Here is an 18,374-nt window from a genome sequence, read left to right as displayed (position 1 = left end):
ACATTTTTAGATGCACTGAATGTCTTCTTGTTCAGTTTTCCCACAGGCTGTAATCACTTCCCTACATTGCTATACTCTAAAAATACATTCTCACAAATTTCTTCCTCACATTAATGCCCATGTTTGAAACTTGTAGGCTTCTTTGAGAATCCACTCTTTGCCTATGCTAATCTACTTTTTATGTCATTACTTCGTCAGCCCAGTGTTATTTTGCCTCCGTTATAGCAGAATGTCGTAATTTCACGGTCCCCAATCTTGTCAACAAATAAAATGAGGCAATACAATGTCGAAAACAGTGCTTCTCGTCAGCCTAAAAGAAGGAAACCTATAAAACGAGATTGCTAGTCCCAACTCACAGCCGTCTTTGAACGATCTGGAGTGAACTTCGTGCATTTGTCTGTCTGACAGGAGGGCGAGGGTGTCAGAGATCTACGCCTACATCGTGAAGCGTTTCCCCTACTTCAAACGCAAGAAGAAGATACGGCAGAAAGCATTGAGCAACAACCTGTCTCGTAACAGGTGCTTCATCAACGTGCCTCAGAAGGACAGCGCAGGGAAGGGCAACTACTGGATGCTCGGTGAGTTCCACGGCCAGTAGCAACCTGGTTGTCACCTACTTCTCTTTTCCTACATTCTTCACTGATTGAAAAGATTGAAAGGTCTCGGGTCTCGAGTGATGTCTAGTGGCTAAAACACCACGAGAATTTGACCTAGCTGTAATCGGCCATTGTCGAGTGGAATGACTGTCGATGGCCTGCTGTGTTATGCCTGTACGTACTCTAGATGCTAACTGTGACGTCACTTCTGCCTGCTGTAGGGCCGTATATGGGAATAGATTGACTCCACATTTGATGCACCCACTTTAGCTTCAATGATTGGCTGTTGCTTTATGGCTGTAACTGATCACTTTTACATTTCGTGACTTATGGTCATGAGGGAAATTTTTGTTTGAATGGACATCCAAGGCTACACTCTGACCTCGTTATATACCGGGTGATGAAAAAGTCAGTATCAATTTGAAAACTTAATAAACCACGGAATAACATAGATAGAGAGGTAAAAACTGACACACATGCTTGGAATGACATGGGGTTTTATTAGAACCACTCCATATTGCTAGACGCGTGAAAGATCTCTTGCGCGTGTAGTTTGGTGATGATCGTGTGCTCAGCCGCCACTTTCGTCATGCTTGGCCTCCCAGGTCCCCAGACCTCAGTCCGTGCGATTATTGGCTTTGGGGTTACCTGAAGTTGCAAGTGTATCGTGATCGACCGACATCTCTAGGGATGCTGAAAGACAACATCCGACGCCAATGCCTCACCATAACTCCGGACATGCTTTACAGTGCTGTTCACAACATTATTCCTCGACTACAGCTATTGTTGAGAAATGATGTTGGGCATATTGAGCTTTTCCTGTAAAGAACATCATCTTTGCTTTGTCTTACTTTGTTATGCTAATTATTGCTATTCTGATCAGAAGAAGCGCCATCAGTCGGACATTTTTTCAACTTTATTTTTTTGGTTCTAATAAAACCCCATATCATTCCAAGCTTGTGTGTCAATTTGTACCTCTCTATCTACATTATTCCGTGATTTATTCAGTTTTCAAATTTATACTGACTTTTTGATCACCCGGTACACATCTACAGAAATGGAAGCTGTTACATCTCGAACATCGCCACTTACTGTTATCAAACTAATATTCCAGTATTTCTACACATCCACTACATGTTTCATCGTTTTGCACATTAATGTTTGGTGCAGAAAAAAGCTGTTCCTGTTAATGAAGAATGGTGTAAGTAGTTGGGGGTTGTTTGGCGCGTCTAACATTGCTGCAACTTTTCGCTGTGTTTTTGATGTTGGGGAAGGGCAAATCATTGGTATTAACCACGTACTGACAGATTGCACACACAGTCGTCTGTAGTGTAATGACTGCAGAATAATTGGTGATGAGGTGAACTCGGGGAAAACAGGGTGGCAACAAGAGTTGGCACAGGTACTTCCAGGAGGGCTACATCATGAGAAGAGCATAATGTCATCCTATTGGCTCTGACAAACAGGCGGATAACAACTGGAATCTGGGCAGAGGCTGCAGGCATAGTGTCAGCCCGATGGTTGGGAACAAGTCACTGGAACCTGGGTGGGGACCTTGAGTTGCCATTTGCTGTTCATTGCTGACGCCATGCCACAGATAACAGACTTTAACAGTATAGAAACTGTAACATGTGTGGCACTAGCAAGGGAAACTCACCACATGATTTAGTGGTAGGATGGCCCTGTGGATAGCCCATCAGAAACTGAACGCAGATCAAGCATGAAAACAGGAAGCAGGTATACTGAACTGTGTGGGGAGAAAAGCAAAATAGGAAAATAGAAACAGTGAATGGTCCAAGAATAAGAAGTGCAATAAAGAACAGCCTGAAACAGGAACAGTGTAGTGGGTAAGTGGTCGTGGTGTTGGACTGCCAAGTGGGCAATCCATGTTTGAAACACTGTTCTGCCATTCCTTATTTTTATTTATTTTTTGCAACATAATGAACTGTCTGTTCAGTCATTGAAATGTTTGTTCTGCTTCTGTAATCTTGGCAGTTGTCATACTATAGCCGAGCGGTTCTAAGTGCTTCAGTCTGGAACTGCGTGACCGCTACGGTCCTTAGGTTAGTTAGGTTTAAGTAGTTGTAAGTTCTAGGGGACTGATGACCTCAGATGTTGAGTCCCATAGTGCTCAGAGCCATTTTGTCATACTATGTATTAGTTATAGAATATGAGTCATTTGGTAAGAATACGTTACTGTCGCAAGTAAATGTGATGAAAAGTGAGAGCAGGCAAGATAGCACACCCGTCTCACATAAATGGAAACAACAAAGAAATGGATGTGAACTATATCACAAAAATTGAATTCATGAGTCCAGACTTGCAAAATGGAATGAAACTTCAAAAATTTCAAAAAACATATGTTTTGACACAGCACAGAGAAACTGTGTGATTGTGAAACTTTTGCATTCATTTGTTGCAGCTTTTGTGACAAACTATTATGTTCTCATCACTTCCTTGGCAGTGATCACATTCGCATTCATACAAACACCTATCTCGGGCAAGGAGGCATATCTCACTCATTTAACAGTCATACAAATTAGGTGTGTCCTCTCTTTCTTTCTTTTTTTTCTTTTCTTTTTCAAGATGACAAAAACGAGCACTAAAATCAATGTATAATAATACAGTTGAGTTAGCAATGTAAATATAATGTGAGTGTGTAAACCAAACAAAGCAAATTGCAAATATTGTACTTATTAGGCCTACAGCAGTTAAATTATTACAAATATGATATTGTACTATACAGAAATAAAAATGTGACCCACAGAAGGTGACACATTGGTGTCAAAACATGTCTGGGTAAATGTAAAAATAAACTAATTGTGTTTTCATAAGGCTGATTTGAAAAACAACTCGGACAAGTTGGAAATTCATTAATATGTTACGGCAACAAAATGCTACGATTCAGCTGGTAAACGGAGATGATTTTACGTGCCCCCGTGTTTGCGTGCAGGATGTACCTGTCAAACGATTACTGTGTTTGCCGGTTGCAGATCCGAAATACGAGGAAAAGTTGGAGAACGGTGAGTTCGGTCCCCGGGACATGAAGCAGCTATTGCACAGGGGCCTGGGAGTGTTGGCGCCTGGTCGCCGAGTGCACTCGGACCGTGGCCCCCGGCAGCGACACCACACCGGCTTGTCGGAAGACGCCCGGCTGCCAGAGACCGGCGGAGGTGCCGCCGTTACACTTCCCTCGGACCTGCCTTACACCAGGTATAAGAATAGCTCAGTTCCTTGTAATGTGACGGTAGCCTCAGAAACCTGAGATGCCACCTCACATTTTACTAATCTGAATTCTTCATACAATATCACTCCATCAAATGTAAAGACTGGATTAACAAAAAGTGGAGAAAAATTTAGATGAAGCTTTTAATGCTTCAGCTGTTCTACATTTTCGTACACTCCTCAGAAACTGTCGGTGTGTCCCCCTCGGACTCTCGAGCAACTTGTGTGTCACATTGGCATTTTGGCTATGTCGCCGGAGTGTAGGCCTTTCGTGTGAATTTGTGCACTTTGTCATTTTATGATGGGTTTGTGTTGATTCCTTTTGGGTGATATCTGTGTGTGATCTGCTTCACCTCTTTTGAAATTTCTATTGAGTAATACAAAATTACTTTTTGCTCGCAGATAAAAACTCTCAAATTTAATGAAGCTGTATGTAGGTCGAAATTGACAGTCGGTATCACAATAATATTCGTTTATTTAAGCCATCTTTAGAATTTGTGGCCATCGAAGGGTAGGAACAGCAGTGTTACAAACAGTACTATTATGTATAGCATTAAAATAAGCTAGAGAAAAGCTGTAGCAAAAATTACCAGTAGTGCTGTTGCATATGACATTAAACGAAAATAGAGAAAGGTTGTAGCAATTACGCATATGGCTGGTGCTGGCGGCACCTCAGTTTTCTAGCAATACCACGATATTACACTGTGACCGATGGCTGTGGAGCCACGAGTTACTGTGCAATTCATCTACATCTACATCCATACTCCGCAAGCCACCTGACAGCGTGTAGCGGAGGGCACCTTGAGTACCTCTATCGGTTCTCCCTTCTATTCCAGTCTCGTATTGTTCGTGGAAAGGAGGATTGTCGGTATGCCTCTGTGTGGCCTCTAATCTCTCTTATTTTCTCCTCATGGTCTCTTCACGAGATATACGTAGGAGGGAGCAATATACTGCTCGCCTCCTCAGTGAAGGTATGTTCTCGAAACTTCGACAAAAGCCCGTACCGAGCTACTGAGCATCTCTCCTGCACAGTCTTCCACTGGAGTCTATATATCATCTCCATAATTCTTTTGCAATTACTAAATGATTCTGTAACGAAGCGCGCTGCTCTCTGTTGGATCTTCTCTATCTCTTCTATCGACCCTATCTGGTACGGATCCCACATCGGTGAGCAGTATTTGAGCAGTGGGCGAACAAGCGTACTGTAACCTACTTCCTTTGTTTTCGGATTACATTTCCTTAGGATTCTTCCAATGAATCTGTCTGGCATCTGCTTTACCGACAATCAACTTTATATGATGATTCCATTTTAAATCATTCCTAAAGCGTACTCCCAGATAATTTATGGAATTAACTGCTTCCAGTTGCTGACCTGCTGTATTGTAGCTAAATGATAAGGGATCTTTCTTTCTATGTATTCGCAGCACATTACACTTGTCTACATTGAGATTCAGTTGCCATTCCCTGCACCGTGCGTCAATTCGCTGCAGATCCTCCTGCATTTCAGTACAATTTTCCATTGTTACAACCTCTCGATGTACTACAGCATCATCCGCAAAAAGCCTCAGTGAATTTCCGATGTCATCCACAAGGTCATTTATGTATATTGTGAATAGCAATGGTCCTACGACACTCCCCTGTGGCACACCTGAAATCACTCTTACTTCGGAAGACTTCTCTCCATTGAGAATGACATGCTGCGTTCTGTTATCTAGGAACTCATGCGCAGACTATGGATTACGTCATACCCGGCCAAACACTTTACGAGAACTGAAATGTCATTGATGTATGAAGTCTGCACAGTAAGTTCTTGTAAACCGTGTACAAGTACATAAGAAGTTAAAATGTTATAAAGCATAAATGCAAGTAGTCAGTTGTCTTAAAATAAAATAGACAAACTTACAAAACAACAGAAGAAGCAGTGTAATCTCTGAAACTGGTGTCAGAGACACACACATCATTCTTATTAATGTTTTGTCGCTAAACAGATAAACTAGAAAATTAAGTATTATGCCATTATTTATTCAAGTCTTACATGTACCTTAGTGCCATTTTGTTATGAACAAGTTTTTTTTATCTCACATAGTTTTCATTTTATAGTGTACTTTGGGACGAGCTAAGTTAATATGTACTGGTGCATATGTATCGTTTTAATGTATTATATTCCCATTCCTGTAAACTTACAGAACAACATTAATGTATCCTAATGGTATTAAGACCTGTATAGAATTTTTTCACCAGATTACTAACAACACGATGTTGTATATGTTTCAAGTTTCTTGAAGCCCATGCCATGAAAACTACCACACAGAGCTGCCACTCTGTCACTGTGACAACAGCTGCTCTACTGGTTGATGTGGCACCATGTTTGGTCTCACCAATAGCACTGGAGGATACTGAGTAACTTTCCTACAGCGTTTATTTATGAGTCGTTGGCACAAACGTCTTTGATGATATTGACCTGAATCGGCACCTTGATCTTAGTTGGCATCCCTAGGCCTACTTCTTTTGTTTCTGAACTGCCACTTTGGCTGTTACGTTACTATGACAGTGGTGTCCTTTCCAGCCTAGCCAACAGAGTAGCCTTGAATTCTTACCACAGAGCACTGCCCAGTAAATGTACAATGACATATATTTTAATGGTTCTATCTTTAGTATAATTTTACCTGCTATTATGTCTGTGTAATATCTGTATGTACATATAATTCGTACTTTCTAGTTTATTCGTTTAGCGACAAAACATTAAGAAGAACAATGTGTCTGTCTCTTACACCAGTGTTATAGATTACATTGCTTCTTCTGTTTTGCTGGTTTGTCTATTTTATTTTAACATAAATGAATACTTGTGTTGATGCTGTATAATGTTTTAACTTCTTGTGGTGTAAGAGTACTTGCTGTGCAAATTTCATACAGCAACGATATTTCGGTTCTTAGTCCATAGTCGGCACGCGAATGGTTCCACAACTGTCAGTCACAGTGTACAATCGTGATATTGAGAAAACTGAGGAGCCACCAGCATCAACCGTCGGGGTAAATGCTACACCCATTCTCTATTTTCGTTTAACTCCTTATGTAATAGCACTGTTTGTGATTTTCACTACAGCTTTCCTGTATCTTATTTTAACGCCATGTGTAATAGTACTGTTTGTAACTTTGCTATTTCCACCCTTGCACAGCCAAAAATTGTGAAGTTGACTTTAACGTTAGGCAAAACAGGTAAATAAACAAATATTATTGCGGTCTCGACTGTTGATTTTAACATAAATATAGCTCCAGCTCGCTGTATGGCATGGTGACGATGTCTAAATTTATAAGGAAGCTGTGCCTACATGTAAATAAAGCATAAAGCGTGATCATGTGAGACAGGATGTAAATTTACTATTAGTGGCTGATTTTTGCAAATATTCAAAAACTATTTGAAGTTGAGATGTTAGTATAAAATAAATTGCTCATGTTGCTAATAGCACAAGAATTAGTTGACTCAGTGTATGTGGGTAATAAATAGGGGCAGGAGAACTGTGCATTAACAATAATGTGAAATTGAGGGTTGTAGCGACATATTGTGAAATTGGCAATTTTTATGTGATGTTCCAAGTTCAACATATTCTCTGTTACCACATAAAAGTGTCATACATATGAGGGCAGCAGATTGATGATATTAGTAGTTATTGAATGTTGAAATTAATTAGTTGTGTCAGTACCAACATTACTATATGGAAGTGAATCTTGGGTAATGAAAAAGAAAGATATAATAAAGATTACAAGCCAATGAAATGAAATTCCTCACGTACATAGCAGGATACACCAAGCCAGACTCCAAAAGAAATACAGATATCGGGAAGTAATTAAATATTTTCTATATAAACAGTAAGGTTGGTGAATACCAACAAAAGTGGATATTCCATCTGTTACGAACGGACAAATCGAGATTACCCCTACATTTTTGGCGATATACTCCGCAAGGGAGAAGATGCATTGGAAGACCTGCAAAACGATGGAAGGACTAGGTGTAGCTGCAACAGGCTGAAGGAGAGGCTAGTGCATGACGGAAGAAGATGAAGAAGAAAAAGAAGAAAGAACTTTATCTGAAGGCTGAGATTCACATATAATCTTTAAAAAAGTCATACTTCAATTCCTGCATGATGTCCTCTGGCTCTAGGTGTGATGTCAATTAAAAATAGCTTACTTTCAGTACAATCCAGTAACAATTTTAGTTATTTCTATCATATTTCCTGACACTTTTGTCTAACAAATCATACCAGAGATGATGTAAAACAACAAATACTGTGTCACAAACACATAGATCTTGATGACATATTCTTGGTATACTTCTGTGAACCAACCGTAGGATGTGATATGTGATGTCATGTGAGCACCACAGTCGTCCCATGGATGTAAGAATTAAATGGTGCTGCTGATTGGTAAATATATGGATTTGGGTCTGCAGTGGGATCAACTTCTGTTTATCGAAAATGTTTCCTCGTGGCAACTACGGGACATTGTGAGCAGGTGGCTTTTTGTTACAGCTGGAAAACAGCAACTCATTTTTCAACATTACGATTGCCCATTATGGAGGCCCCGTCTACAATTCCCTGATGCACGATCGAGTTGCTTGTAGATGGGTGGCAGTAACACGTCCCGAACCTTCTACCACCACCTGGGTTGTGACCTTCGACACGTACTCCAGATGTCTGGTGCTGCTACTGAGTGTCGCTGTGGGTGGAAGCCTAACCAAAATTGTTAACTAGGTGGATCCTAGACTTTGTTACAGTATAACTGTTGAAATTCTTGTTTTCCTCTATATGTAATGACAGGAAGTGCAGGATTTCAGGCTATATTTAATTGGAAATGATAGCCCCTCATTAATTAGCTGTGAGAATGTTTATTTTCTCCTCTAACACAGAAGCGCATAAAGACAAAGCTGAGGACATGATCTTTGAGTTCTCATACATTGGCATTATTGTGTACTGTTGATTCTGTACTATTGCAAATTTATACGATTGACTCTTACACGTGTGATGATAGTGTTAATCACATTTGTCTGAGTTACAATGTACGACGCGTGTGGCCGATATGTACCAGTCCGTGCACACGAGGAGCCACATTCGCACCTCATTTCTCGAGCTCGAGATCATCCCGAAGAGGAGCCACCAGATTTTTCAATTTTGCTGGGTGACAAAATTTAAGTCTGATATTGTGCTTGTTGGCATCTCTCCCGGTTCGTGGGAAATACTGCCAAAGTATGGCAAGAAACCTGTGACAGTGGATACCTCCACTTCATTATGCTGTTCCCTCAGATGGTCTTGTTTTGGCTGGAAAGTATGACAAATTTGTCTTTCGGAATAGCCATATGGTAAGACATCTGTCCTGAGATTTTGAACCTCACATAGATGGGCTATTCCGGATCGGATGTGACGTGTGCTCACCGAATTGTGGTGCTCGGTACACTGTCACGTAGTGCAGGGTGGCGACTTCTGGTAACCTGCGAGTGTAAGTCAGTGTGAGTTGGTGACGTTCCCTCTCCCCTTTGTAAACAGAATATTTGCGTTGAGGAAATTTAGATGAGGAAAAAATATGGGAATTTGGGGTCATCCGAGCCAGAGAGGCCTCGGCAGAGTAGCGGAGGGATCCGACGAAGAGTGCCCGACGACTTCTGGAAAGAACACTCTCTAGCAGGCAACCTCCGAGGCATCTGCTGCATCTTTATCATTTTCCCTCTCTCCGTTATCTCTCGTACCGGACACCTGCTGCCGTATGTCAGCTGCAGGACCCACAGTTTGCGCGCCCCACTCTCGCAGAATTCCAGATCTCGCTGTAGCCTGCTATCTCTCTGGGCCCTGCCCTTCTCGACCTACAAAAGAGAGGAAGAAGCAACGACAACTTGCACTTTGGTCCGAACGACTGTTGTCAGTTTACAGATCTCCGTGTGTACTACGTTGGAAGCAGTTGCTGCCCGTTGTCAACTCGGGCTCTGTGGTCGGGGTTTGCAATTTCTGTCTCCCTCCTGACAGGCTACCTATGCCCACTGACTTAACAGCCCTCCTTCAGCTACTGGTTACTCAGAGTTCGGGGAGGCACCATTCTCAGCTCTCCACTGCCCCGGGAGAATGGCGTTACACACGAATCTGTATTGAGTGCCCTTTTCCTCATCGCTATTAATGGACTCGTGGCCGCTGTCAGACTGCTCGTCACACCTGCTCTGTATGTGGGCTAGTGCCCACTTTATGGCCTCAGTGGAATGGCAGCCCCAGGGTGACATCTCGCATGCTTCTGCACGGGCTCTCTCACACGGTTTTCAGCTCTCTTCCCTTAAATCTGTCACCGTACTACACGGTCCATCCCTATCCAGAGCTCTACCTGATGCCAGACGCCTGACTGTGGTCCTCGAGTTCCATTTCTAGGGTCTTTTTGATGAATAGCTTACTTTGTGGCTCCGTATCCATCTTCTGTAGGTTGGAAATTTCTGTGTCCTTTGCTTTCTTGCCCACACCTTTTGAGGTACGGATCATTATACTCTCCACCTCGATTGGGCCATAGTTCTGGCACTTCTGGACTTTATTTGTCAACTTTATGGCTCTGCTGTCCCTTCTACACTCCTCCTCTTGGACCTGGTCGCCCATAGTGGCATCTGTTTAGCTACCCTTTCGCACTGACGCTGTGTCGATAGTCTCCTTATTGACTCTGGTATATCGTCATCGTCATCATTTCCCACCCCTTCCTCCATTTGGTTTGGTGTTCCCAGCTCCTGATTTCCTATTCCGTCACTGTCTGTTCGCTTCCTGCTCCTCCTTTCTATTCTGTTATTTTTGCGGCTGCAGGACATTGCCCACCACTTGCACACTCTCGGGCGGGTTTAATGGAAGGGCTCCTCCTCGTCTCTCTTCATCGTAATTTCTGTCTTCCCCATGTGTCCTGTTCCCCACCAAACCCCCTATTCTACAAAGTAATGGTCTCATAAAACTCCATTGGGGTACGTCCAAAGTTACTGGATTGTCTGAATATTTCTCTCAGTTCATAATGACATGCTGTGTGCCATTTACTGGGATGTCTCTATTTGAATCACAGAGCTAGCCTGATACTCCAACCTAACGTTTCATTTATTAGAAGGTAATAGAGAAATGTATCGAGTGCTTTCTGTAAATCGAGAAACACTCCATCAACCTAGGTGATACCGCATCAACTCGAGCGGTTGGTTCTTGTACACCCCCGTGCAGCAACGAGTGACACTGGCGCCTTTCCCCTCCCCCAACTCTTCCCTCTCGTGTAACGGTATAATGGCTGTAGCAGCACGTGGTGACAGAGACAGTGCTAGCTCTCACATCGTCTTCTGTACGCTGGAGTATTCGTCGAATCAAATGGTACACTGTTTATCTGTCTAGCGAGCATTCGGCATGAGCAGAAAATGCTTGTGTTTAGATGTGCCATTTTTGAATGCTCAGTGGGTAGATTCACATTTGTTTGTAAAGTCTGATTGGAAAGCACTATGCTTAAAATGCCACTTTACGGTAAATATCAAAGCATCGACAGTGCTATGAAAATAAACATTTCTTGACACGTGAGGGGATTGCTGGACTGGACAGAAGCAAACTGATTACTAAATTAAAATCAGAAAATTGCAAAAAGTGGAAGACCTTTTATGGATGGACAGTTTGTAAAAGTGTTTTGTAGAGTGTTCGGGGGTAATATGCCCGTGTGTAGTGGCCCAGTTTGAGGCATTAAGCTTGTCTGAACATGCAGTTTCTTGAAGAGTGCAAGAAATAGGTGTGGAATTAAAGGAGCAGTTGCGCAGTGAATTATGCGACTTCGTAGAGTATTCGATTCTTCTTCGTGAGAGCTCTGACACTTGCAGCATAGCTCAGTTTGCAGGTTTTGTAATGAGTGTCATAAAAGATTTCACTGTTATCGAGGAACTATTGGATGTTATTTCTTTGAAAAGTACTGTAATCCGACAGGATATTTTCCTGGCTGTAGAGGTGGTTTTGAACGATATGCAGTTGTTACTTGAGTGTCTCTACAGCATTGCATCTGATTGGATCCCTGCAATTTTATTCAAAGGGGTAGGTTTTTTAGTGTATGGAGAAAAAAAAAGTGCGTGAAGGTGGACTTCCCCCAATTTTGACAATAAACTGCTTTTACATCAAGAAGAGTAACATGCAAAAGTTTTCCACAAGTTTAGATCGATCCTTAAAATGTTGCAAAGATTGTGAATTTTTGTAGAAAGCAAGGCTTCAGTCATCAGGAATTTAAAGCATTTTTGGAAGACCTTTAATCAATTCACAAACACATTCCTTTCCATTGTGCTACACAATGGTTCAGTTGCTCAAAAGAACTCTCAATCTTTTTCGATTTGAGACATGAAGTAGTTCTGTTTGCTGATATGAAAGGTTCTCCTTAGTCAGACTTGGATGATGAGCAATGCATTGCTAACCTTCTCTTTCATGCAAGGTATTGCGGAGTATTTAAATGATTTAAATATCTCATTGCAAGGTAAAAATAATTAATTGCCACCTAAAAATCAGCTTTTAGGAAGAAATTTGGACAGTTTTCCCTCTCTAAAATCATTGAATTTAGATACTTACGAACACATCAGTGAGCAGAAAGGAATTACAGTCATTGCACAAGGAATTTGAAGGTAGGTTTGAAGAAATAAAAGAAGTAAAATCAGCACTTAAAAGTTTTTATGATGCCTTTTTCGGTGCACCCAGAGAATGCCCCTTTGAGTCTCCAAGTTGAGCTGATAAAATTACAGTGCAATTCAATTTTGATAGACTGCTGTTACCATTACAATGGTGATTTTATTTTATTTTATAATATCCATAGGAAATCAGAAAGCAGATGACAGCTGTGGCTGCAGCAGTTTAGTTTAGTTTTAGAGCGCAAAAAACAACTGGGGTCATATGCACCCAAGTCAAATCTATACAACACAAACACAGAGAGGAGGGAAACGACTATAGGCCAGTCCCAATGGACAGAATAGGAGACAGCTAAAAACTGGCACATGGAAAAAAGGGCTAAAAGAGACACCATATAGAAAAGGAGATCCAAAACTGAAAATTAAATGACCTTCGTCAAACTGCTTCGGTGGGCAAAAAATAAAACGCAGTCGACTGCCCGTGCGTCATTCGTGAAAATGGCTGACAAATTAGACAGCGAACTCAAGCTGGAACATAAATTGTTAAAAAAAAGAGCATTCCAGCAGGAAGTGGCGAACAGTTAAAATTTGGGCACAATGCGTACGAAGTGGCGGGGTAGCACCACTTAGCAAATGACGATGTCGAAATAGGTAGCAGCCTCGTTTCCTGGCAGACCGACATGGCCAGGGACCCACAGAAACATGACACTGGCTCCACCGAGGGTCAGCAAGTGACAGTTTTCCTGGACTCCCTGCACTAAGGGATGAGCAGTGTACAGCACACAGAGACTTTGGAGAGCGCTGAGTGAGTCTGAGCAGAGGACGCAATTGGGAAGGCTGTGTCGCCAGATTTACTCCGTGGCCTGGTACAAGGCACAAAGCTCGACTGTAAATGCTGAGGAATGTGCCATAAGCCGATGTCAAAAGACACAGGTGCCAGTGACGAAGGCACACCCAACCCCAGGGTCAGTCGGAGAGCCGTTGGTGTATAAAAAGGTATGTGAAAGTCGTGAAACTGAAGGCGGCAGGCCGAGATTGGAGTAGTGTCCTCAGGAAGCGAATGAACGCCAAAGTTAACGTGGGACGCTTCACAAAGCCAAGGTGGTGAAGGGTTCACACCCACTGGGAAGGTTACATGTAGTGTGAAGTTAAGCAGCCATAGTAAGTGGCGAAAGTGGACTCCAGGAGGTAACAGAGAAGAGGTACGAGCCCCATATTGATGATCAAAGGAATCGTCAAAGGAGGAGGCATAGGAGAGGCTGTAGCAGTGTAGCAGACACCGGGTCCCGTAGCAGCGCTGAGAAAGTCAACGTGCCGCACCTGACGGCGCAGCAGCCACAGAATACAGAAAGGTGAGAGAGGACTTCACAAGGAATGCGACCACATGTCAGCAAGCTGACATCCTAACAAGACAACAGGTTTTACACTTGTACAAGAAACTGAGATCAGTGACCAATGAATGTAATACTTTTCAACACTGCCCATCAATTTGGTGTTAGTAATTATGAAAATGTGGATTCGAAATGAAAGTGAATTGTGAACTAAATTTCCAAGGGTCAACACTACTAATGACCAGAGAATTCAGCAGACTGTTGTAGTTTTGAGGATAGATCCAGTGGTTGGAGGCAACCTGCTACATTTCTACATTTCAGATGCATCCCAATAGATGAACATACACATCAATGTACAAATTTTACTCAAAAGAGACTGTTGGTTGTCAAAGTAACTTTTTACACACACACACACACACACACACACACACACACACACACACACACACGATTGGTAAATGTAAACAATCAAAGTTGTAATTCGCTCTGACAGGTCGAATGCCCACCCGACGGCATTTTCTCTGTGCAGTGGGGTGTGTGCTGATACGAAACTTCCTGACAGATTAAAAGTGCGTGCCAGACTGAGACTTTAACTCGGGACCTTTGCCATGTGGGCTCATGCTCTACCAACTGAGCTACACAAGCACAACTCACCACCCATTCTCACAGCTTTACTTCAGCTAGTACCTCATCTCCTACCTTCCTGGAAGAAAGGATATTGTGGAGATATGGCGTAACCACAGCCTTGCAGATGTTTGCTCTCAGAATAGAGTATATATTCTGAGCTCCCTGCAAGCACATTTCTGATGCAATACAGAAAACAATTATACCACAGTGTGGCAGCAAAATTGTGCCACACCTAGAAACATACCCCAAAGCTGCAGAATGTGGGATGGTAACATTTTTGTGGGCAAAACATGTAAATTCCACTCTGTGATATTCTGACCATACACGGACAAGGTGTAATGTCACATCCAATTATACTGAAATGGCGCTAACAATGTGACCAAGCTGCACAGGCACAGGTGGTGGTGACTGGGGAAGCAGGCCGTCAACATCTACCACCTCAACAATGTCCAGGCGAGCAAGGAAAAACATCTTGGGGCGGGTTGAGAGACTTTTCCCAACAATGAGCACATACACATGCCATTTCTCCAATGGTTCTGTGACTGAGGAGCAGATTTCTATCGTTGAGGAAATGAGCAAGTAGTACAATGTTCCAACCATTATTTACATCTACATCTACATTTATACTCCGCAAGCCACCCAACGGTGTGTGGCGGAGGGCACTTTACGTGCCACTGTCATTACCTCTCTTTCCTGTTCCAGTCGCGTACGGTTCGCGGGAAGAATGACTGTCTGAAAGCCTCCGTGCGCGCTCTAATCTCTCTAATTTTACATTCGTGATCTCCTCGGGAGGTATAAGTAGGGGGAAGCAATACATTCGATACCTCATCCAGAAATACACCCTCTCGAAACCTGGTGAGCAAGCTACACCGCGAAACAGAGCGCCTCTCTTGCAGAGTCTGCCACTTGAGTTTGTTAAACATCTCCGTTACGCTATCACGGTTACCAAATAACCCTGTGACGAAACGCGCCGCTCTTCTTTGGATCTTCTCTAGCTCCTCCGTCAACCCGATCTGGTACGGACCCCACACTGTTGAGCAATACTCAAGTATAGGTCGAAAGAGTGTTTTGTAAGCCACCTCCTTTGTTGATGGACTACATTTAAGGACTCTCCCAATGAATCTCAACCTGGTACCCGCCTTACCAACAATTAATTTTATATGATCATTCCACTTCAAATTGTTCCGCACACATACTCCCAGATATTTTACCGAAGTAACTGCTACCAGTGTTTGTTCCGCTATCATATAATCATACAATACAGGATCCTTCTTTCTATGTATTCACAATACATTACATTTGTATATGTTAAGGGTCAGTTGCCACTCCCTGCACCAAGTGCCTATCCGCTGCAGATCTTCCTGCATTTCGTACAGTTTTCTAATGCTGCAACTTTTCTGTGTACTACAGCATCATCCGCGAAAAGCCGCACGGAACTTTCGGCACTATCTACTAGGTCATTTATATATATTGTGAAAAGAAAGGCCCCATAACACTCCCCTGTGGCACGCCAGAGGTTACGTTAACGTCTGTAGACGTCTCTCCATTGATAACAACATGCTGTGTTCTGTTTGCTAAAAACTCTTCAATCCAGCCACACAGCTGGTCTGATATTCCATAGGCTCTTTCTTTATCAGGCGACAGTGCGGAAGTGTATCGAACGCCTTCTGGAAGTCAAGAAAAATGGCATCTGCCTGGGAGCCTGTATCTAATATTTTCTGGGTCTCGTGAACAAATAAAGCGAGTTGGGTCTCACACGATCACTGTTTCCGGAATCCGTGTTGATTCCTACAGTGTAGATTCTGGGTTTCCAAAAACGACATGATACTCGAGCAAAAAACATGTTCTAAAATTCTACAACAGATCGACGTCAGAGATATAGGTCTATAGTTTTGCGCATCTGCTTGATGACCCTTCTTGGAAACTGGGACTACCTGTGCTCTTTTCCAATCATTTGGAACCTTCCGTTCCTCTAGAGACTTGCGGTACACGGCTGTTAGAAGGGGGGCAAGTTCTTTGGCGTACTCTGTGTAGAATCGAATTGGTATCCCGTCAGTTCCAGTGGACTTTCCTCTGTTGAGTGATTCCAGTTGCTTTTCTATTCCTTGGACACTTATTTCGATGTCAGCCATACTTTTGTATGTGCGAGGATTTAGAGAAGGAACTGCAGTGCGGTCTTCCTCTGTGAAACCGCTTTGGAAAAAGGTGTTTAGTATTTCAGCTTTACGCGTATCATTCTCTGTTTCAATGCCATCATCATCCCGGAGTGACTGGATATGCTGTTTCGAGCCACTTACTGATTTAACGTAAGACCAGAACTTCCTAGGATTTTCTGTCAAGTCGGTACATAGAATTTTACCTTCGAATTCGGTGAACGCTTCACGCATAGCCGTCCTTACGCTAACTTTGACATCGTTTAGCTTCTGTTTGTCTGAGAGGTTTTGGCTGTGTTTAAACTTGGAGTGAAGCTCTCTTTGCTCTCCCAGTAGTTTCCTAACTTTGTTGTTGTACCACGATGGGTTTTTCCCGTCCCTCACAGTTTTACTCGGCACGTACCTGTCTAAAACGCATTTTACAATTGCCTTGAACTTTTTCCATAAACACTCAACATTGTCAGTGTCGGAACAGAAATTTTCGTTTTGATTTGTTAGGTAGTCTGAAATCTGCCTTCTATTACTCTTGCTAAACAGATAAACCTTCCTCCCTTTTTTTATATTCCTATTAACTTCCATATTCAGGGATGCTGCAACGGCCTTATGATCACTACAGAGTGAGATTTACAGAGTGTAGGAGACTGTGATGAGAACAGAATGATTCATTAGCCCATCAGGGTTATTTGTCCCCATCCGGTAGTGATTCCAACAGTGTACAGGAAAGAAAGAACAATATTTAGACGAGGTAAGGGGTCCAGACACAACCACTGTTTAAAACTCAACTCCCTCCGACCACGAGACACAAAAAACAATCGATACCGTCACCTAGGTCAGAGCACGCCCACTCAGGTGCTTTGCGAGCACTGGCGGGCGCCAGTCCTCTGCTACAGTGCCGGTGTGGTGGGGCGGGGCAAGGTGACGGAGGCAGGCATAGCACTGCCGAGGCAGGGTTGTGGCCGCACTCAGCGAGGCAAGAGTCGTGTTGTTTGGTGAATGGGGCTGGGCAAATCAGCATGTCAGGCAGTGTACCGGTATTAAGGAAAATAATAATAATAATAATAATAGGCCTCCGGTATGTTCTGCCAGTCGTAAAAGGCGACGAAAAGAACAAACCACTAATAGGGCTAACCCCCCTTTTAGTGTGATTAGTTGGTTCAGGACAGAACTAATGAAGCCTCGGACAAGCGCCGTCATGGTCGGGGACGACGCTTGAACCCTATGCCCGCCCACAATGGTAACGACACTGCTAGCCAACTGGAAAATGATTTAAATCCAAATAGAGGTGTTTTGCAGGATATGCTTCCTGCAACCACCCTAGAAGGAAAACAAAGACAGAGGATGAGATGGTCAGATGAAGTTAATCGACACCTCATGTTCTGTTATTACCAAGCAACAAACCTAGAAACCAACACAACTGGATACAGATCACAAGTATACACAACATTTATTACCAGATACCCAGAATTAAAATTTTTAACAGAACAACGTCTAGCTGATCAGATCCGTGTAATAATCAAAAATAACAGGATACCCCAGTCAGAATTAGATAACATCAAACAACAAGTACAACAAATACTGGAACAAAATAATGTGCAATCAGAAGAAGAAGAAAATACAGTAATGGACTCAAACATCCCAGAGCAAACAAACAAAGAACAACACGCACCAATTAAACAATCAGAGGAAAACGAAATCTTAAGGCAGCCACCAGAACAAGCACAAATAGAACACAAAGTGACACAGATATTAGATATAGAAGAAAAATTTCAGCTAACATATATAGAATACAAAGACACAAATACAGACATTA

At 42.6% G+C, this 18,374-nt stretch overlaps 1 protein-coding gene across 1 annotated transcript in view; it reads left to right on the top strand.

Moving 5' to 3' along the window:
* The window catches only part of LOC124720206, a 209,286-nt gene that overhangs the window by 13,972 nt on the left and 176,940 nt on the right, over positions 1–18,374 (top strand). The window contains exons 4-5 of the mRNA XM_047245529.1: positions 409–578; positions 3,590–3,809. Coding sequence (XP_047101485.1) covers positions 409–578; positions 3,590–3,809 — 390 coding nt within the window. The remainder of the gene's footprint in view (positions 1–408; positions 579–3,589; positions 3,810–18,374) is intronic.

Source organism: Schistocerca piceifrons, chromosome 11 (genome assembly GCF_021461385.2).
Source record: "Schistocerca piceifrons isolate TAMUIC-IGC-003096 chromosome 11, iqSchPice1.1, whole genome shotgun sequence".
Lineage (NCBI taxonomy): Eukaryota > Metazoa > Arthropoda > Insecta > Orthoptera > Acrididae > Schistocerca > Schistocerca piceifrons.
The sequence above is the reverse complement of the archived record's forward strand: the minus strand, read 5'-3'. Positions and strand labels throughout refer to the sequence as shown.